The sequence below is a fragment of the Glandiceps talaboti genome, chromosome 20 (genome assembly GCF_964340395.1).
Source record: "Glandiceps talaboti chromosome 20, keGlaTala1.1, whole genome shotgun sequence".
NCBI lineage: Eukaryota > Metazoa > Hemichordata > Enteropneusta > Spengelidae > Glandiceps > Glandiceps talaboti.
The window spans coordinates 7,980,448-8,003,691 of record NC_135568.1 but is presented as its reverse complement, the minus strand read 5'-3'; the positions used below and the strand labels follow the sequence as shown (position 1 = coordinate 8,003,691).

At 37.3% G+C, this 23,244-nt stretch overlaps 1 protein-coding gene across 1 annotated transcript in view; it reads right to left on the bottom strand.

Moving 5' to 3' along the window:
- Positions 1-8,954: 8,954 nt before the first annotated feature.
- The window catches only part of LOC144450882 (3'-5' exoribonuclease HELZ2-like), a 31,672-nt gene continuing 17,382 nt past the window's right edge, over positions 8,955-23,244 (bottom strand). The window contains exons 18-26 of the mRNA XM_078141628.1: positions 18,917-23,057; positions 18,148-18,261; positions 17,651-17,757; positions 16,623-16,760; positions 15,911-16,500; positions 14,788-15,009; positions 14,027-14,183; positions 13,570-13,737; positions 8,955-13,309 (exon numbers count right to left, since the gene is read on the bottom strand). Of these exons, the coding sequence (XP_077997754.1) occupies positions 13,200-13,309; positions 13,570-13,737; positions 14,027-14,183; positions 14,788-15,009; positions 15,911-16,500; positions 16,623-16,760; positions 17,651-17,757; positions 18,148-18,261; positions 18,917-23,057 (5,747 nt within the window). The 3' untranslated portion in view covers positions 8,955-13,199. The remainder of the gene's footprint in view (positions 13,310-13,569; positions 13,738-14,026; positions 14,184-14,787; positions 15,010-15,910; positions 16,501-16,622; positions 16,761-17,650; positions 17,758-18,147; positions 18,262-18,916; positions 23,058-23,244) is intronic.

Below are 23,244 nucleotides of genomic sequence, written 5' to 3'. Positions count from 1 at the left end.
AGGGTGGCACACGACACGTCATATCACATATAGACTATGTTTGTCTGATCGTCAGGCGAGCTGTGCATTCACCATTAGAAATATTACATTTTGTGGACAATTATCGAAAGAGTTAGAAATGTTTACAAACCCTTGTCCGATCATATTCGGAACACAGTGGAAGGAAACTTGGCATTTAAATTTCTTTATCAACATGATAAATTGATAATTTAGGAGTTTTCATTCATGATATACTTTTCAAGAATATATCACATGTATTTCTTGACTTTTAAAATTCAACTGATCATTAATACACAACTAGACAAATGAGCAGGAATGATCTAAATATTCCAAGAACTAAACATGTGACAGGACAATTTATCATTAAGTTTACAGGAACAAAACTTCGGAATAACATACCAATAGATATTAGGAAGACTCGGTTCAGGTCAGAAAATGCAATCTGCAATGTTGCAAATATTTTCAATTAAACTTTCGCAAAGCGGCACAGTCGAATCAGACAAGTTGCTAAGTTACAATGAAGTTGCACAGAGTGTACGTCATACTGAAGTGCGATCTGGGTTGTAGATGATATAATAGCATTCTATGCTAGTGAATTTCAGCTGTTAGCACGAACATCCCAACAATATGCATCCCAGAGTCGGGCAGAGATTTGATTGTCGAAGGGTCTTTAGTTCACAAACTGAAAAGAAGTCATTAATTTCCAGTATAAGAATGCAGCATGCACTGCTCACCTTCTTTCAATTTGAGACTTGGTAGAATAAAGCTTTAACAGAACAATTTTTCTGGTCATACATTCCTTCCGCTTTTACTGTTTTCACCGAATTCACACACACATTCATGTTTTGTTTGCAAATCGAGGTAAAATGACATTGCTTGCCAAATGTCATTAAAATATTTTGAAAATTCGATCTAGGCTCAGTGTCAACGATCACAGATATGTGAATTCATATATGGACACCAACCTCACTCACAGAATCATAACACTTTACTATGGGTACTTTTCACTGTCAAACGGCCTTTTGTTGACAAACTGAAAAGAAACCAGACATTTTCAGTACAACAATACAACTTTACATCCATTCATTTTGAGAATATACCTAGTCGTACGCATTTTCAACCAGACTTGGTTGAATAAAGGTTAAACAGATAAAGAAAATAATGTTTTAGTCGCCCATCCTTTAACTGTTTGGTTTCAATGGATTCGTACACGTTAAGGTTGCGTTACAAATGGTAAAATGTCCTCGCTTTTTGCCACCAAAATACTTTCAATTGAAAATTCGATCGACGGACAGTGTCGATGATCAAAGTACATTTTGATTTTGACGACGATTATTCTGATTTGCCAGACAATGAAAAACTAAAGTTCTTGATGTCGAGAAAAGTGAGAAATATAACAAGGTTTATTGAGAAAGCATTTTTAAAGAGAAGGGACAACTTATACATTATCAGATAGCTTCTGTTTTTGCCTTGTACATAACACATTCTTCATTGTAATAAGCTCCTCACTCACGTTTAAGTAAAGTTTATTCACTAAGGTGGCATATTTCTTCATGTCACTATAATAAACTATACTACTACTACTACTACTACTACTACTACTACTACTACTACTACTACTACTATTACTACTACTACTACTACTACTACTACTACCACCACCACCACCACCACCACCACCACCACCTACTACTACTACTACTACTACTACTACTACTACTACTACTACTACTACTCTACTACTACTACTACTACTACTACTACTACTACTACAACTACTACTACTACTACTACTACTACTACTACTACTACTACTACTGATGTACATAACTTTGTTCTCGCCAAACACGCAAGTCTCATTTAATGTTTTCCATGTCTAGCCGTACCGATGTATTTGGATTTTAAATTTATACTTTCATTCGTACTCTGCTGATTTCCTTTGTAAATATTTTATTTAGCACTTCAATGTATCAGGGCAAAGACGAATAAAGTTCAATTGAAAACTACTACTACTACTACTACTACTACTACTACTACTACTACTACTACTACTACTACTACTACTACTTTAGATCGATCCGAGTATGGAATCTACTACATATACCGAAAACAGTTCATATTGCTGCCAAGGACATAAACTCTCTCACAATTCAGCTCCAACTAACTTACAAGAAATGCAAACCAGAGCCTATCGTCAACTCTGAAAACCTGTAAACTCAACACTTCACTTCAGTACTACACTGACCTGTGTGCGATAACCTCGAAGTGTTTTACAGTTTCAATCAGAAAAAGAAGTCTTTCGCAACTTGGTACAGAATGACATGCGACATTTTCACCAATATAAACTCATGACTATATAGCTAAATCTACCTAAAATCCATCTCACCTTTAATGATCTCCTCCGATTCTTCACTGTCCACAACTGCTCCTACTCCACAGCCTAAAGAGCGGGTAAATTCACATAATAGCATTTTATAGCATGTCATGCGGTGTCAACATTACATCTTCACACACAGTGATCATTGTTTATGGTTGGGGTGGGTTGGCTAAACGTAAGTTCTGTTACCGCAAACCAGCCCCCTGGAGTTATTTTTGAAAACAGCCAGACCTTCTTTGTAAGCGTAAAAAAGATACCCAGTAAACATTAAGTCATACATGGCCATTCGTAATAAGGTTTCAATTGGGAATTCTTTGCAGAAATTATATGATATAACCATGCACTTTTCAACATGTTAATTATGATGAAGAATCTTTGACAAAATAAACATACATTTTGCACTAAAATGGTAAATTGAAAAGGAAATTCCTGCCCATTAAATCATAATTATATTATATCATGCTACTATGTGCCATTCTGATTGGATAATAACTGTGGTAAAATCCCATTTTACCACGGCTGGCAGTGGTAAAATGGGCCCCTAAACTAGCATATGAATAGTACATACAAGCAGAATGTGTTCGTTCTTATACCAATAAGTTAACACTTCTTCAGAGTAAAGGTGTGTCAGGTATCCTGTACAATAGTTTGGATTACAGTAGTCCAAATAATTCCACCGATGACCTTGCGATCGAAAGCAACGATCGATCAGGGGCTTCAACATCACTGGCCATGGCTGATAAGGTACAAGTTCTCCCATGCAACGAGCCGTCTCAGCGTCCTGCTCTCGTTGAATCAAGCAACACCAATTTAACGTTTAACCATCAGTCAAGTGCGTCAGGATTATTTCAAAACTGTACATTTTCAGGTTAAGTCAATGTTCAATTTGGTAACCATTAAATTAAAGTAGACTGTGTAACGTCGCGTCTCTGATTTACTGTCACGAGCTTTCTCCGCGGATTCAACTGATTCAACGGCGAGACATCTATTTTTAGAAGTGTACAAGATTGTATTGTTCTTATGTAAATATCCAAACAAAATTGTTACTTTCTTTGACCTCTTGCCCCGTTTTCTTTGTTGCTAGTTTTCAACGCGTTTTCGTTATGCATTATATGATGTAAATAAAGTAATTTATCAATGCAATGCAATGCAGTGTACGGTTTGTGTTCATGCAGTACGTCACTACGTGTGTGTGGGGGCGACATGAACGTATCCACTCATCAAAATATGCTCGTTCCCGACGATCTATTACCGACGATCTTTTTCTGTACGTGTGAATTCGCCTTTTCAGGCATATAAATAACCACAGAATCACATTTAGAAGAAATAGACACATATTTTGATATAATATAATAGCAATAACCCCCACCGAAGGCGGGTATACACTCGAATTTGGTACAATTCGCTCCATATAGCACTCGCCATTCGGCTCGTGCTATATGTCGCGAATTGTACCAAAATCTCGTGTATACCCGCCTTCGGCGGGGGTTATTGCTTAAGTATATATGTTCAACAGCTTTATTTGAGTATTTATAACATGGTGGTAGTTGAATGGATATAGTCACCGGCTCATAATCTGCAAGTTTATGCCTCGACAAATATACACAACCATTTATATCAGTAATGCAATATTCTGATGACTTGTTTATCAATGGCCTAAGTGTTTGGGTTTGATGCACAATTGTTCCTTAGTCAACCCAGCCATATCAATGGGGACCGGATAGGACAGACATCGTTATGTGAAGGATTTGCACTCCCATGTAATATGACAATCTTATATCTCACTAATCCCTGTACTTGTCATTCGACAAATCAAATCAAATTAATGGTGCTATCGCTGCTGATAAGGTTGACAAAAAACTGAACGGCCTATCATTTAGTCAATGCTATGGCAACAGGCAACGTTGCGCAGGGTATTTTGCCAATATGAAATGTTTTGAGACAAACTGAACTTTTGGAAAACAATTACCCCTCCCTCGTCTCAATGAAAGTTCAGTGACACACCTCTTGCACTTCTGAAATATAGTAACCTGTCCTTTTATTTTGACGGTCCGTCTCTTAAAAGTGGCCAATCCATTAGTTCAACATGTTTTGGACGCGTCCACCAACTTTGCAAGTCCGTTAAGCAACAAGCACTACATCACAGACAAGGTCATATTTTCACGTTGTCTGTGGTAACACAGTTATGTTTAGAATGATGAAATGACACATCAGAAAATAAGGTAAGATTAGTCTTAATTAAAGAGAGTTCCGGGAAGAAAGGTGAGAAAGGTTATCAGTAGATATGGGGTGTTATCATAATTATACCTATGCTCAGATCGATCATTCTTGATTACGTTTAATGTGAAATATCACTTTGTGATATTGGACATTAAACATCATGATATTCATGTTAAACGTCATCAAAACGGCGATCAATGTTCGACGTTGGTGTTATTGCGTATGACCACAAAACTGAGACATCTTTTAAGACAGCAAAATTCTGATGAAAATATCCATACCCAAATGATACAATTTGCGATCATACATTAATTAAATTACATATTCACAACCACACTGTACAGGTAGGTTCATCTCACAAGGGTGAAAAAGGTTATTAGTAGAGAGAGAGAGAGAGAGAGAGAGAGAGAGAGAGAGAGAGAGAGAGAGAGAGAGAGAGAGAGAGAGAGAGAGAGAGAGAGAGAGAGAGAGAGAGAGAGAGAGAGAGAGCGCTCAGCCATCACCGCTGGATAATGCTGGTTGCCTCAGTGAAAATTGACAAGACAATTCAACTGCTGTTTATGGGTACAAAAATAGTTATTTTTGTTGACTCCATGTGTTAGAATTTCAATTATCATTGTGACAATTCTACTCCGTCCGGTGTCACCAACCATCTGTCATTAGATCACCAAACTTGTTTGTACGAGGATGTGGTACTCTGAGGCGATGGCCACTTGGGAGATATTCATATTCTGTGTGTAGTGGATGTGTTGAATCATTGATATTTTTTTAAAAGTGTGTCCACCATCACTTGTTGACACAAAACAGAATACCGTTCCGTTAGTGAATTTGAATGGTATTGGTAGCTCACTAGGCAAGCTCCGTTAGACTCGCTGATATCATTCGTAATAGACTGAACTGTAAGACACGGGCACAGTATTTTTGCTAGATTGTTCCAAGGAAAATATCACACGAATCCTGCTACTATAAATGTATCAATATACGCGCTGTACAAGTGTTCTCTCCAAACGGCAAGGGAAATGTTTTAATAATTACGTATTTTCGTTCACGATATGCTTCACGAGGTCATACACCTATTTCGTCGTGACTTTTTAAATCCCAATCGATACACAACTAGACAAAATGGTAGGAATGACCTTAATATTCCATGAAGACTCAGACCACTATAGACTTTTTTGAAACAAATAAACTTGAAAGAATTGCAAACTGACATGTGCGCGATAACCTCGTGCGTATTCTTGATGTGCAGGTTCAAACAGAAGGAAATGTCTTTTCGCAACTTTGTACAGAATGATATTCGACATTTTCACCAATATATACAAATAATTTCATGACTGTAGTTAAATCTACCTGAAATCATCTCACCTTTATTGATCTCCGATTCGTCACTGTCCGCAACTGCTCTTAATACTCCACAGCCTAAAAAGCGGATAAATTCACAGACGCTATGTTACAGCAGAAATCTTTTATATTCAGCTTGTGAACCTCGTTACGTAGGGAGTGATCATTTGTTTACGGTCGGGGGTGGGCAAGCAATTGCAATATCTAAGTTTCGTCCTCGCAAGCCAGCCTGTTCGAGTTCTTTTTGGAAACAGCCCGATCGACCTTCTGTGCAAATGTAAAAAGATACACCTGTACACATTGTATCATATATGCCATTCGTAATAAGCTTTCAATTGGAGTTTTTTGCAGAAATGATATTATGATATAATCATGCACTCCGCAACATGTTAATTACGATGAAGAAATATACAAACATTTTGCACTAAAATGGCTAAATCGAAAAGGAATTTCCTGCCCATTAAATCGTAAGTTCAACAGCTTTATTTGAGTTATGTATAACATGATGGTTGAAAAGTTATAGTCACTGGCTCATAATCTGCAAGTGTATGCCTCGCCAAAGACACACAACCATTTGTATTAGCAATGTAAGATTCGGAACATTTGCTTCTCAATGATCTAAGTGTTTGGGTTTGAAGCACAATTGTTCCTTAGTCAACCCAGTCATTAAAATGGTACCGGATAGGGCAGACGCTGCTATGTGAACGATTTGCACGTCTATGTAACATGACAATCTTATATCTCACTGATCCCGTACTTGCCGTTCGACAAATCAAATCAAATGATGCTAGACTGTTGCTGACAAGGTTGCCAAAAACTGAACGGCCCACCAATAAGCCAAGGCTATGGCAATAGACAACATTGCGGTATCTGGCAATACGAAATATTTTGAAACAAACTAAATGGAACAATAGTCTCGCTGCCAGACTCGTGACTATCGTCCCTAATCTGTTTATGTATACCAAGCGGCACAGCCGCGAGAACACTGGTCCCTCTCTTCTCGCGGCTGCGCCGCTCGGTATACATAAACAGATTAGGGACGATAGTCACGAGTCTGGCAGCGAGACTAATGGAACAATTGCCTCTCCCTCGTCCTAAATGAAAGTTCAGTGGCACCCCTCTTGTACTTCTGAAATATAGTTACCCTTCCCCTTTTTGTTTTTGCCAACCCTTAAACGTGTTTTTGACGTTCACCAACCTACAGACACTAGATAATCAGTAACATCACAGTAAAGGAGTGGCACATTTTTACGTTGTCTGTGGTAACGTTAACAATAACATAGTGATGTTTTGAATGTTAATAGGATAAAGGTTATCAGTATATTATACATGTATATACAGGGTGATGTCCCTGAGGGATACAGTCGTTAATGTCTGTACAAGTTGTGGAAACAGCTACGGAATGCGTGTCATCAATATTTTTACTGACAAACCATGGCAAGTCATCCAATATGCAACTTCAGAACCGACTCATCGAAAGACAGCGAGAGCATATACACATGTCTAGTTTGACCAACTCAACCACAGGGGCGTGTAATATTGCATAGATTGTTGTTTTCCAGGTCTACAGACTAAATATAACAACCTTTTGAATATATATTCCTACCCGTACAGGGAAAGAGAGTATTTATAGTATACGTAGTACTAATAGATCGATACATTTGTAGCAGCAAGATTCGTGTGATATTTTCCTAAGAAAACGGAAATCTAAGCAATAATACACGCCCCTGTGAACTCAACCATCACCATGACAGTGCTGGTTGTCAGAGTGGAAATTGAAAAGACAATTCAACTGCTGTTTATGAGTAAAACATTAACTACTTTGTGTTGACTCTGTGTGTTAGAATGGATCTCTCCATATCAGAATGGATCTCTCAATATCTACACCGATATTATCATTGGCACATCACATGACAATTATACTCCGTCGGATGTCACCAATTACCATCTGTCAATAGATCAAGCATCAGTCGGCCTGAAGAAGTGTCCAGGATAGGACGTGAAACTATTGCCATTCAAAACAACAGCAAGTCCAGTAGAATAGATTATGATTACTTCGTTATTAACTTCATACCTGGATGATTGAGAACATTCATATCATTGATACACTGTTGGAAATATTTTCAATGAAGCTTAAATTTCACAAAGTGGCAAAATCAAATAAGAAAGGTTGCGACTGCCTAAGTTACAATGGTCTTGCGCAGAACGAACGTCATACTTTAACTGCGATCTGGTATACGACGTCACACTATAACTGTGATCTGGTACATAACGTCACACTTTAACTGTGATCTTGTTCATGACGTCACACTATAACTGTGATCCTGTACATGACATCACACTTTAACTGTGATCTTGTACATGACGTCACACTTTAACTGCGATCTAGTACATGACATCACACTTTAACTGTGATCAACCTTGTACATGCCGTCACGCTTTAACTGTGATCTGGTACATGACATCACACTTTAACCGTGATCTGGTACATGACGTCACACTTTAACCGTGATCTGGTACATGACGTCACACTTTAACTGTGATCTGGTACATGACGTCACACTTTAACTGTGATCTTTTACATGACGTCACACTTTAACTGTGATCTGGTACATGACGTCACACTATAACTGTGATCCTGTACATGACGTCACACTTTAACTGTGATCTTGTACATGACCTCACACTATACCTGTGATCCTGTACATGACGTCACACTTTAACTGTGATCTGGTACATGACGTCACACTATAACTGTGATCTTGTACATGACGTCACACTTTAACTGTGATCTTGTACATGACATCACACTATAACTGTGATCCTGTACATGACATCATACTTTAACTGTGATCTGGTATACGACGTCACACTTTACCTGTGATCTTGGTATTATATGGACAATACGTGTATCAGAGATCTGTATTCGGACGATAAAGTATTCTTCAATCGACCGGTTTACCCAATAAAAATTCCAACAATGTTTTAATAATTCATTTTAATAACTGTATTCATCATGAAAAAAATGAAATTTATTTTGCATTGACAGGAATTACATAGCCACATAGATTACATTTACACAAATAGATAAATCCATGCAAAGTAAAGATTACAAATCCTACAAATAATACATTTAGCAGCAATTACATGTTAATGAGTTGAATTGATCTTTGCACGAAAGTAATGTAAACCTGTTTGATGTGCATGTGGTACTCTGAGGCGACGGTCACTTGGGAGATATTCATATTCTGTGTGTAGTGGATGTGTTGAATCTTTGATAATTTAAAAAAAAAAGTTTATCCACCATCAGTTGTTGACACAAATTTAGAATACCGTTCCGTTAGTGAATTTGAATGGTATTGGTAGCTCACAAGGCAAGCTCTGTTAGACTCGCTGATATTATTCGTCGACACAGAACACTGAATATGATGTCATGACACGTTTCCTTTAAAAGACAAACAATCACAAGAAACTCACCGAAGTGAGTGTCCATTTCATCATTGAAAACATTACAAATACAGATAATAGGACTTTCAGAAATATTTATTTCCACAACATAAAGTATAAAGTAACACTGGCATTGATGCAACAAACTTGATAAAAAAGTCAAAAAACGACAATGTAAACAGGCCTGGAATAAAGTAGATTGTATAGCTGTGTAATATACACCGAGTATTAGTAGTTATGTCTACAAAGTATAGTTATGCTGGTAGGCTATTAATCTGTAAGGTACGACAGGTCATGTCACGTTGTCAACTACCCGGTATCACTCCACAAGTGATACAGCTCGTTTCATGTTAGTGTTCACTGGCTCTGTTTGCTACAACCACATAAAAACTGATAAGAAACTGCACATAAAGTTTCTTGCGACATTTTGTCTAAATAATGTGCCACCATGCAGACAGCAAATGTAGACACAAATGCCTGTGTCTAGTTGCAGTACTTTAAGATAGTTTATTTCATTTAGACAAATTGTAGCAAGAAATTTGGATCTTGCTATCTTGGTGTAGAATATTCCATTTCTTGTAGTGGTTTCTCCGTCGTTGATTGAAACAGAGCAGGTGATCGGCAACTTTAAAGGGGTTGTAGTATGGTCTGTTTTTTGACGAATTTACTATACGTCGTTATACTACAGATTCTTTTCCTGTCAACACTGACAAAACTGGACTTCTGTTATACTAGTAAGTCGTAAACAAAACCATTCCACATCTAGTGAATAAAAATATGATGAAAGCTGAAAGACCATCCGTATTGCATCACACGATTGGATTGAAGTGATAAACACTGCTTGCATAAAACTCTCAAGTCTAGAATATAAAATGAGAATGAAAAATATCATTACACAGGGGGGGGGGGGGGGGGCTACTTGGATAAATGTCAGACAGGGGTGTGCCATGGCCCAGGGAACCTACAATTTTGTATTTTAGCCGTTGGTGGCTATACAGTGATGTTTATGGTGGATGTTTTATGGAAGATGAAACACGTTTTAAGGAAAAAGTGATCAATTTTTGCAGTACATCCGTTCACTTTCCTACATACCACCCCCTCCCTTACTGTGACACCTTAGTGTTACAATCTCTTAGGTTTGTGTCTACGAAAAACAGGCAATTATCATCGGCACTATCACCTATGGTGTTATAAAAGCTGCTATGTATACAGTACTATGATATCTGTATTTCTGAGACATTTGATACATACTAGTACTTGTTAGATATCTAGATATATATAATTATATATAGAAATATATAAAAAAAATCAATTTTTAAAAAATGTACGAGCTGTAACTGGAGTATTATTTTGTCGACCAAATAAACACTCACTGAAAATGGTTAAAATGCCCATAATTAGACATTATACATGTTAATTAGAGGTCCATTTTATCCACAGTAGTACAGTGATATGTTGAAATCGGGATTGCATTCAGGGCACCGATTTTAGGGTACAGACCCAGAAATCAAATTGGTTGGATTTACTGTGTGTACAGCTATTCAAATATATTCACCCATGGGGATTCAATGCTGTTCAGGGTGTGTACAATATCTTATTAAATTTATATCTAACAAAACAGGTTGAAAAAAAACGTTCCAGTAGCAGCTAATGCAGCTTTAAAATAAATGTTATACAGTAAAAATAGTACATGAAATGATCACTATGTATAACTTGAAATGAAATGAAACACTATCAGGGCTTCAAATTAACTTTTTTCTTTGGTATTCCTAGTGGTATACCAATTTCAGAAAGTGGTGGCCCAAGGATTGTGACCTGTAGTCCCATATTACTCCTGAACTGAAAACAGATTTCCTATATTGGAAATATATGTGCTATTAAAATACTTTCATGTCCATAAATCTTCCATCTTCATCACATAATCAGTGGTAGCCTGAGTGGGCTACCAGCTGCAAATTATGGTAGCCCCATGACAAGAATTGGTAGTCTGTGGGCATGGGACTACTGTTAATTTCGAGCCCTGGGTCACTTATGTATAACTTGAAATGAAATGAAATTTCACAATTTAAAAAAAGCAAATTCTGCTTCCTATGTAAGCCTTTAACAACAATAATACAATGGAGAATATAATAACCTTGGTCCAATATTTCAATAAGTCTGAGTGGAATTCAGTCTAAATATTTAACTACTATTGTCATATATACGGATATCTAATAAGCTATTAAACATAGAATTTCCTTGTTAAAATATAATTCTTAATAATTCATCTTAAATTTTTCATAGAAACATCCACTATCAATATGTATATCTCAATCATAGAAAAATATAAAACTGAAAATATTGAAATATATCAAGTATATATATGTGTACATCATGTAGAAGTAAGGAAATTTAAGAAGTCTGTTTCATGTTACCGTCCACCAGCTATTTGATAAAATCAATAAGGAACTCTCCATACTAAGATATGAAGACTGCAATTTCTTGCTACATTTTGTCTAAATGAAATAGATAAACTGTCACCATTTTTTGACATCTGCATTTGATATTTGCATGCACTTTAGTCAACTACATAAAATGTCTCAAGAAACTGCATTCATTCAATCTTGCTATCTCAAAAGTGTAGCATGTGCAAGTTCTTATTGGTTCGTGGTTGCATCAAACAGAGCCAGTGAACGGTAATTTGAAATGGGCTGTATTTTGTTTTCCTCTGATGCACAATCATAAATTTGCATATTATTGTTTATGTCTTCTGTGCAGTTTTTCAATATACAATGTCATGTATTGTGGACTGAAAGATCAGCCATTGAGGGCGCTCTTCTAATCCCTTTCCACAAACAGAGAGGAGGGATAAGAACAAAGGGGAGAGATGATGGGGACACCATGGTGATGTACTTTACAGTCTACATGTATATATATTCACTAACTGTTCTGAATTCGTATATATGTGATGAATAACTTTGAAGATGTAAAAACCAAGAAAAAAATGATAAAATAATCTCTGCATAAGTAATGACACCTTTTGCATCTCTGGATATGTTAATAGTCACGATATGATAATTTATAGAAAATAAAACAATGATCACATCCCAGGCTCACAAACAATTTGCCTTGGGGACCACTTTGATTAAAAATGTAGATTAGGTGAATCACCCAAGATTTTGCTATATGAAATCTTGATCCTGGTCCTTTAGAAATAATGACAGAAATTTGGGGTTTCACCATCTTGTTTTTAGGGAAATCAACACGTGTGTGTGTATGTGTATACTTTTGATTCACCTTTCTTCTGCATACCATTATCGATTTGAAATGTAGAAAAATGTACCGGCCATGGACAAGACTATAGTTCCGCTGAACTATTTCCATGGTCCACATCAGATAACAATTGTCTGTTTCTTTTGTATTCATTTTGTATATTTGTATCATATGTTTCTTTGAAAGTGTAGCTTATTTTTGTTACCTGGTGAAATAAATTTCATTCATTCATTCCACATCTTCCCATATAATTAGCATATTATTCGGCAGCCATTTTGGATTCTAAAATTATATCATGTTCACCTCTATCTAAACAATTTGCATGGTGACCCCTGACCTTTTTCTTGTTTCTAATTGAAAATAGGCTGGAGTTTTCTTGAACAAAGTAACAGCTTAATTAGTTTATGATTTTGTTTCTGAGGTGAAAACTGTGTTAAATTTTGCACACAGCATGATATGCTATGTCATCAATAAATGTATGCTGCATATATTGCACGTCATTCAATGTTTTCATTTGCATTCAGAACTTAGTGCAAATTCCAGGTTCTTGTTCCCATGGTTATTAAACTTGTAGTCGCAGGAAATCTTGGGCATTAACTATGCAGCCATCATCTTCATACTTCTTTAATAAGTTCTTCCACATCAAGTGGGTCCTAAGAAGTTCTTGGTTTCCTGAATAATACAATATTTAAATGATTTTGATTATACAGTCAGTCTCGAGCAAAGACAGTGTACACATGTAGGGTTGTCACAGAGCTGTAGCCACAAACCTGTTACCCTACATCCCCTTGCATACACTTCTGATACTTTTGCCTTCGTTATCTTTTCAAGCATGATAGCATAAGCTCTTGTTGTGTAACACATCACTGTGGGTGTGTGTGTGTGTGTGTGTGTGTGGGGGGGGGGGTAGGTCTCAAAACATGACAACTTACCTACGATAATTAACCCATGTTTAGCCCGTGTTATTGCTACATTGATTTGGTGTTCATCTGTGATGAAACCAAGGTTGCTCCGCAACCAGCCCTGTGATGGTCTCTCCTCAATTTCTATTCCGGGTAGAGATCTTACCGTGGAGAAAATCACATAGTCCCATTCACTACCTGGAAAGGTTAAATTGTTGTGTGAAAACGTTGAAAAAATTACATAATTTACATATATTACATAAATTACATAAACAAAACAGCAAAAATCACACAAATAAAAATGTTTTCTTCCTTACTCACTTTTAAAGTAAAGAAAGGAAAAGTTAAAACTAAAACAATAGTGATTTCAACCAGATGTAATTCACATGAATAAATGACTTTTACAAAATGCTATTTTGATTCCAGGTGACCTGCTTGATGCATTTCTGACTAAAAAGATACTGATTGTCAACTTGAGAATTCTTACCTTGGCTTACAATTACAGTACTGACAGCAATATCTCTATGACCTTTGGTCTCTAATAACTTAGTTATTTCTGCACATTGTGCTCTATATTGAGATAAAATGATCACAGAAGCTGGGTTGACATGGTAACGGACAAGTAGAGTTAAGGCGATACGGACCTGTAAATACAAGAAATATTGTTAATAATTTACAAATTATGATTATAAATATCAGAAGTAACCATTTTCAATGTACTAAAATTTTTTCAAATGAAATTAGTCATAAAATGAATATAGATGCATAACCATGCAAACATTATGGATAATAAAGTATCTAAAAGTAGTATGACCAAAAGAAACGGTGATAAACTTTTTGTGAATAGAAAGTGGATTATTTTAGTACAATTCACTATTTGTATACTGTAATCGTAAAGGCAAATACTATAAGTGATGCAACAAGTCTTTGTTGAAGACATGGTTCCACAAGTTATTGGACTAAGGTATATGTTCAGTAAAAAGTGACAAACAAAATTTGTTGCAAGAAAAAAATTGTGAATACCATTCGGTAAAATTTGTGAAGTAAAGGGACATAAACATGCCCAATATGGGATCATATGTCACATATTTTGAAATTAAGTTGTGCATGTCATGAGTTGTGGGCAAGGACACATGGACAGAACCCATTCCCGGCAATATTGTATGCCTCATATTGTCATCTATATCAAGTCCTTCCATGTGCAAGTTTCAATCAAATCTACTTACGAGTTATTATTCCCAAACTTACCACTTCTTCTGCTTCGAGTGGATTGCTTCTTGACATTTCACCGCCTTCAGACGTTGATACTGTCAGTACCTCTTCGCTCCCTACAATGTGTCCAAACACCGTGGGGTTACACCGACCACCTGGCCAAATGTCAAGTCCTTGAGGGCGTCTCAACACGGAATCTGCAGTTCGAAGTCTACTGTCATAGAAGTGGTCGGATGGGAAACTGCATATTCCTGGATGCTGCAGAAGTAATACAAAAGATGTATTCGTAAATGATATAGCCTCAAGTTTGTATGATTAGACAATTTAAATGATACTGGAAAACACCAAATGTTATTCTTTGGTACCTGAACGGGGCTGGTATGTCCAATGTATAATCCAAAAACAGAAACAAAAAAATAAAAACCCCATTATTCGAGGAAAATCATCCGGTCAATCACCTTTATTCTAATGTTGTGACAGTATTTCTAATAGAGCATGGAGACATCTCCCATGTTATCGAAGCCATGATTAGGGAATTTCAAGATGAAAATTGTTTTTTAGGAAGAGTTTTTTATATAATGGTGTTAAAACCTGGAATGATTTAAGTATTGATATTAAATCATGCTCCACTCTTCAATCTTTTAAACGTAAATGTAAATGTCATCTTTTAGAAAACAGTTAGTTTAGTAGTCGCCTGGCTGTTCTTCTGGCTTTTGCCATTTTACTCACCCTTGTATTTGTTTTAATGGTTTAGTATTTTTAATGTATATATTGTATATTTTTATCTCGACACTGTGTGAGAAGAGCCTTTGGCTCAACAGTCTATCGAGTTTAAATAAAGTCTAATAATAATAATAATAATAAAAGTTGACTAGGGATTTTTTGCTGGAAAAGTGACCATTTTGGGCAGCACATAGCCATATACCTTGCTATGGGCATCTAGACCCAGGATATGAAATCGTACCACTTATGCGAGTGTTAAAATCACCACTTGCCACTTTTAATCGACTAAGACAATGAATCGCAAAAAACAAACAATATGTTGTGAAATTCCATACAGCTAAGACTCGCCAAGACTATGTTATTAGAACCTAGACATGAATTGTCATAGTTGATACAAAGTCATGTAAATAAACGATTATGAAGACTTTCTACACACCATTCTATATTGAAGAGTTAACATCAAGGCCTTCAGCTGGTATCTCTCTAACATAGATATCTCCATTCCTAAACTTTTCGCCATATCCTCAGTTACGATAGCACGAAGTTGCTTATGGTCTCCGACCAACACAATCTGTTTTGGATCTGTTGTTACCATGGGGACGATTGTTTCCGGTTCTGTACACATACCACACTCGTCGATAATACATTGATGTATTCTGGTACCACTTGCTATTCTTCTCCCACCTGCTGTTACGCATGTGCAAAGGATGATGTCACTTTTTTCGAACTCAAACTTTTCGGCATCAGCTATGAGGCCCCTGTATTTTTGAACTTCTTTTAATTCTGGTGAATATTCAGGATCGCGGAACAAAGTATCGTATCCTTTAATTTCACGTGAGTTGGGATTGGTTGACTGCCTTATACGGTAATGTAGTGCTACATCCTCATGGTCATGTGACATCGTAATTTCGGTTTCCCTGTTTCTGAGTGGGTATTCTGGAACACCTGGTATTGGAAAGGCATGGCGTTCGATGCTTTCACTGTATACTCTGACAATCTCCAAATTTGGTATACGTTTAAGATAACCTACAAGACAGCACAAAGAACACTATTAATATCGCAAACTCTGGGCAAGAATGTCAATTAAGATATATTTCTGTCTTCAAAGATTTTGTTTTCAACACAATGCACATGGCAATGAAACTTACCAGTGACTACATCAACAGATTTGTTAGATGGCCCGCAATACATAACCTGTTTCTTAGTACCACCAGCTATATGTGCTTGCTTGTTAGCCTGTACAAACCAATATGCTATGTGGACACCAGTCACAGTTTTACCAGTACCTGAAGTGAATAACATGAAACATGTTTGTGTTGTAAGAATCATACTTCTGATGTTGCTATTTCGAAGTCTGTAGATAGCCCAGGGGCTTAGTGTTTGTACTACCTCAACAAGCTCTCTACACCAAGTGAAGTCTGTAGCCTAGGGACTTGTCTTGGTGTTTATACTACCTCAACAAGCTCTCTTCACCAAGTGAAGTCTGTAGATATAGCCCAGAGACTTGTCTTGGTGTTTATACTACCTCAACAATCTCTCTATACACCAATAAGCGAAGTCTGTAGATAGCCCAGAGACTTGTCTTGGTGTTTATACTACCTCAACAAGCTCTCTACACCAAGCGAAGTCTGTAGATAGCCCAGAGACTTGTCTTGGTGTTTGTACTACCTCAACAAGCTTTCTACACCAAGCGAAGTCTGTAGATAGCCCAGGGACTTCATTATTTTCTACAACTATTAATACTTGAATATCCACCAGTGCTAACTCATATCTAACATCAGTAGTATTCATATAATTCAATCCCTATGATTGTACTTATCGATCCTTAAAATCAGGTCGGTACGTTTTAGCAACAGTTTCTTCCCACGTGCAGTTCAGTCACTGTCATGATAATCTTTTAATTAACTATTGTATAGTTTTAACAGTTTTAACAGTTACTCTTGTCTTATGTCGCTAGTTTTGGTGTTGTCTTGTATGGATTGTAGATTGTTTGTTCTGAGCGACATTGCAACATTTTCCTAGTGTATTTTTTTAAAATGATGCACAATGGCAAAAAATATATTATTATTATTATTATTATTATTATTATTATTATTAAATAAGTTAATTAAAATTATTCATTCACACAAATATAGTGTTGTATGACGTAAGTTTACAGAAATAAATCATTTCTTACCAGGAGGACCCTGAATGACAGTAAATGGTTGACATAGCGCAGTTTTCACAGCTGTATCTTGTACATCATTTAGTTTGAAGAACGGACGTCGTTGTTGAATCTCTGTACTCCTTCCTCTCATGTTGGAATGTACAACTGGAATAAAATCACATCAATATCATTAAGTGCACATTAAGTGTTTCATTTGACCTTGAGGATGGAGGTCAAGGTTATATGGTTCAGTGGCACAGATAAGCGGGTAAAATCCTCTCTTCAATGTTAAGGATGTGAATGTATGACAAGTCTTCAGTAAAGTCAGAAACACAGGAAGCTTATATAGCTAAAACACAGGCGAAACTTATTCCATACAGGTTTACTGAATTGTCTGATGTAAATGTCTGATAAAAGTTTATATCTACAATGTAGAACTCATTTATGATTGTATAGCTGTCTATAGGATTGAGTAAGGCAATATGCAGCTGTGACCAACTGTATTAAACATAGGGGGTCAAATGAACCAGATATGTTTAATCTTTAGCATCCTACCTTCCTTGGTTATCTTCCTCCCAAGACAAATATCTTTGACAAAGTTTGATGCTCTTGTTAATTTTTCCAAGGCTTCGCCAACTCGTCTGTAACCAAGGAAATTATGTTTAGTACTATCATTATTATTATTGTGAAAGGAAATATTTGAACATTTCAAGACTACTTTGATATATTCATTACTTGAATGGTTACGAATGGCCGGCTAGGAATCTGCAGGTTGCAGATTCGAGCCCTGTCGCTGCCATTTGTTTCTGAATGGCTAAAGTCCTTCAGGGGCATGATTTGAACCACGATTGTGCCTCAGTCAACCCAGCCTTATAATTGGGGACCTGGTAGGATAGAGGTTGCAATGTGAATGCTTTAATCCTATACAGTTATAGAGGCTGCAAAAAATGGATTGTATGCTCCTCAGGTAGTTGAGGAAATAAATGGCTGTTGTGTCGCTATAGATCCATGCCAGGGGTAATAATTGTAAAGCCCTTTGAACACAAAGTGGGAAAGCGCTATATAAAAATCAACATTATTATTACTATCATTGTTACATAATATTATTTATTATTACAACCAACATGTGTGAGTTGTCAGAGTGGCTTGTCATCATAGATTGTTTCCTTTTCTAGATTCAACAATTATTCAATAATCCTCTGTAGCTATGTTTTAATTATGACCCACGGATTTGGTAGAAGAATATTTAAACATAAACAGCAAATAATTCAGAGCAAAATGTGAACATTTACGTACCTATCAGGCATAGTTTTAGGAATCCACTCTATGGTACATTGCAGCAAATCTTTGCGTGATTGACGTAGCACTGTCGGTGGTATTGGTGTACTTGTTTGGTTCAGTTTCATGTGTACTTCGATGAATTCTTTATTTCTCTCTACAGCGGTAGTAGCACAGTGCCCAGTCCAGGTGTAACCATGGGGTCTGTCTGTCTGACCTTCATTTTTTCTACATTTTGTTTGGACTACTGTAGAATCATTTATTTGGTACCGAACACACACAAACCCGTAGTGAGTATCTGGATCTTTATCTTCAATCTTTGCTCCATGAAACTTCACTTGTTTGTCCATACAGAACTGTACTGGCAGACGGAATATTCCCTCAAAGAAACTCTTGTCACCCTCTTCAACATTTGACCACTGGATGCCGATATTGTGGATAACTACTGTTTCACCTGCTGTCACAGCACTATTTGCTGTTACCATAGAAACTAGGTTTTTCCAGACTCTTTGGTAATCAGCAATGGTTCTTTTACTCTTCAAGGCAGCAGTTCGTTCCCCGGCTATTTCAGCAAAACAAGTAACAGGTTTACCACGATGCTCCAGACAGATATCAAGCTTAGGTGTCACATTGAACTGTTGAACAGTTGGGGTCAGAACTCCTCTTCTCATCTCCGTGCATAATTGTACTTCCATGACTTCACCACAGGAATATGTTCTTTGGAATTGGCAGAAATGTCTATTACTGTTAGTGCGATCTTGGCTGCATCCACCTGACATCACCTCCACACAGTATCCTGTCGGACTCTTCAGTCCAATTTCTTTGACTCTTTGCCTGTTGTTAAGGACGAAGCTGATCTGGTTGACAAGTGAGATGAGTTTTGGTTTATTACATTTTAAGGTGCATGCTAATAACTCCTGCCATAATTGAAATGGAATGTGTTTGACATATCTTTCTGGTGAAAGAACAGCTGTTTCCATACGTTTTACACGGGCAGTAGACTGACTTTCCTCCTCTCCTTCTGTTTTCATATAAATGCGTCCTTTCCATTTGACTGTGAGTGGGTCGTTATCTTCAGTGATGATTGGTTTCTCGCTTGGTTGCAGGACACTGAGTCTTAAACTACGTTGAGAAGGTGGAACCTGCTTGTTGCACTGTTGTAAATGTACGGACATGTTTCCATCGCTCGTTGATTTAACAAATGCCAGAGTACGAATAGGTTTCTCTTTGAGTCGCGTAGCGATGTACAGAGCCATTGTTGCCCGTTCGAACTCCTTTGCATAAGTCGCTTGTAGGTTACAAGCATTGCATATATTCATAACTTCGTTCTGAGAGATAGGTGCATTCTGACAAGTCAAGGATGCAATGACTAGTCTGTGAACTATGATGTCTATATATCTTCGGATAGGAGATGTGAAATGTGTATACTCTGGTACGTTCAGTGAAAAATGACCACTGCCTTCTATGGTACTATTGGAACACACATAGGTTGATCGTTGTTGGATTTGTTGGTAGTTGGCGACCATGACTGCTAGCTGTGGGTGATTCTGGTCAGTAAGAAGCAATTTCTTTAATTCTCCTATGTTACCTAGCTGCACAGCTACAACTATTTGTTCCCATACAGTATTCAAAACATCAATATTTGATCCAACTTCTGGCAAGAGGAATTCTTGTAACTGAAGAAGCTCGGATTTAGTTGCCATACTAAGACAGTTCTGTATTTGGTGGCGATGTTTTGTTTTCCATTCAGACAATTTATCTTCCTTGGGAGCAACCTGACAGCGAAGTGGCGTACATTGGGGGTATGCAACTTTGAGTAAACTTGCTATACGCATATTAGCCAGTAACATCAATTCCTCTATCATGATGTGAGCTGATGGTGAGGACATGGTGTCATCATCGTCATAGTCTAAGCAGTGCCTGGCATCTCCTAAGCGATGTTGACGCAGTTCACTGGCTAGTTGATGAAGAGTAAGTATGCACTTCATAATATTCTCAGGTACACAACTATCACTGGCACCAGTAATCACCTTTTCTGCCTCTTCATAGGAAAGTCTAGCCTTTGATCGGATGATGGAACGATGTATTCTTTGATCAGAGACCTCACCAGATTCTGTGATCCGAACAAAGACAGTTAAAGCAAGCCTATCCTTCCCTTGCAATAAACTACATAGTCTGGTACTCAACTGAGCAGGTAACATGTGTACTGGTGTTTGATTCCATGGATAATGTGAAGTAGTTCTCCTTAAAGCTTCTTTATCCAGCTCACTGTCCGGATGTACAAAGAATGCAACATCAGCAATATGGATACCAACTTTGTAGTTGTTGTCGTCATCAACCCATTCCACACTCACAGCATCATCTAAGTCTTTAGAGTCTACTGGATCAACTGTAAAGACATCAAGGTCTCGTAGATCTAATCGATGCTTGTATTCAGATGGAGGGATCTTCCAGTTATCAGGATATAATCGAGCAGCTTCTTGTTTGGCTGGTTTCTTGTACGTTTCTTTCACACCATAGGCCATTTTCAAAATGGCTGTTCCAGTTGCCAGTGTATCACCAGGTGGAAGGACATCAATGACAACGCAAATGGGATACCGAAACTGAGGTGCCCAGTGAAGATAGCGCACTACAAATACCTTATGCGGACGATTTTTGTTTGTTACTACTTCGATATCCTTGAGGTTAAGATCCCCTCCTTTGGTAAGCTGGCATATGGGGATATGGTTGGTCGGTCGTTTAAGTTTAAAATTAGCATCACCTGGGCAAATCCAGATCATTTTGGGGAGAGTTCTATTTAGTGGTGTCATTAGTCGATTGGTGTATTCATCAATGGTACAGGCTATCTTTAATAACCTTGGTTCCACAGCTCTGTTCCATATACCAATAACTTTACCATACACCTTCTTATCATCATCTTGACTTTCGTTGCTTTCTTCATTACTTTCTAATATCTCCACCACCACTTCATCATTGTTAAGTGCTCTCCCTCGTTTTAATTTGGTTGTGATTTCAATCTCCTCTTCCTTGTCACCATCTAACGTCACAGCATAGCAACGCTTCAATTCCAAGTACAACTTGCATCGTTTGTAAAGGTCTGCTTGAGATCGTACCATTTCTTCCAATTCATCTTTTGCATATTCTCGAATCAGACATGATTCAGTTGTTTCAAGATTTTCATCTTCATATGGATTCCATATGCAATCCTCATCCTCATCAGAGTCGTAGTCTTCATCATGATCGTGGCCAAGGCGTTGTCGTTTTTGACGTTGCTTTTTTTCTGCTGCTTTAGGTAGAGGATCAGTAGACGGCCACGAAGGCCCATCGTCATGTGACTCTTCATCAATATCCACCATGTCATCACACATATCTTCTTTGTGACTTTGTTGTCTAGTAATACTCAATTGTCGTCCCAATTCTTGCAAGATTTCATCCAGATCTAACTTGTCTAAGACATCTTGTTCATCATCAGATTCCCATTCATCATTGTCCAACAGACTCTCATTCAGAAAACAGAGACCTGAAACATCGTTTGCGTAGTCGACCACTGGTTTGGTGACAATATCCCTAACGTTTTGTCCTTCCAATCCATGAACAGTCACAATGCCATCAGCAGGGCGTAACTGTGATGACAGGGACATATGTTGTACAGGACTTTTACCTCTTGGAATGTTTGAATTGTTTGCACTTGAATTGGAGCCATTTAACCCAACATCAGTCCTTCCTACTGCAGAATATAGTGGTTTGTTTATCAGCACGTTCGTACCATCCCCACTGTTTGATGGTTGTTTTTCTTGGCGCTTTTTCTGTTTCACTGATTTCTTTCCTGGGACAAAGTCGGCAGCTTTGGGATCTAATTGTACACGAGTTGATAAGACTTGTTGCTGGATGCTTTCCATGGTTAGTGTTTCAGGATAAACACTTTGATGTTTCTCACATTCTGATATGAATTTTCTCCAGTCACCAGAACACTTTCCAATGGAACATAGGGCTATTGGATCTCCAACTACAACAACTAATGACTGAGCACGAGTGAGGGCGGTATTCAGTAACTTTCTGTCAGTCAGAAAACCAAGGTTTAAATCTGACACATTGTCTTCATCTTCTAGAACTTGACGGGTACGCACTGTACTGATGAACAGTGCTCGAAACTCATTACCTGTAAAATGATAATAATAATTATAAAAATTTATATAGCGGCTAAAATCCCCAGAGACAGTGATCAGAGCCGCTTAAAATACAAAATCAATCACAAAAGTATAAAAACAAAATTCTGTATCTAAAAGAAGATACTAGTTAATGATTACAGTAAGATAAAAAAAATAAATGTTGGAAATTAAAAGGTG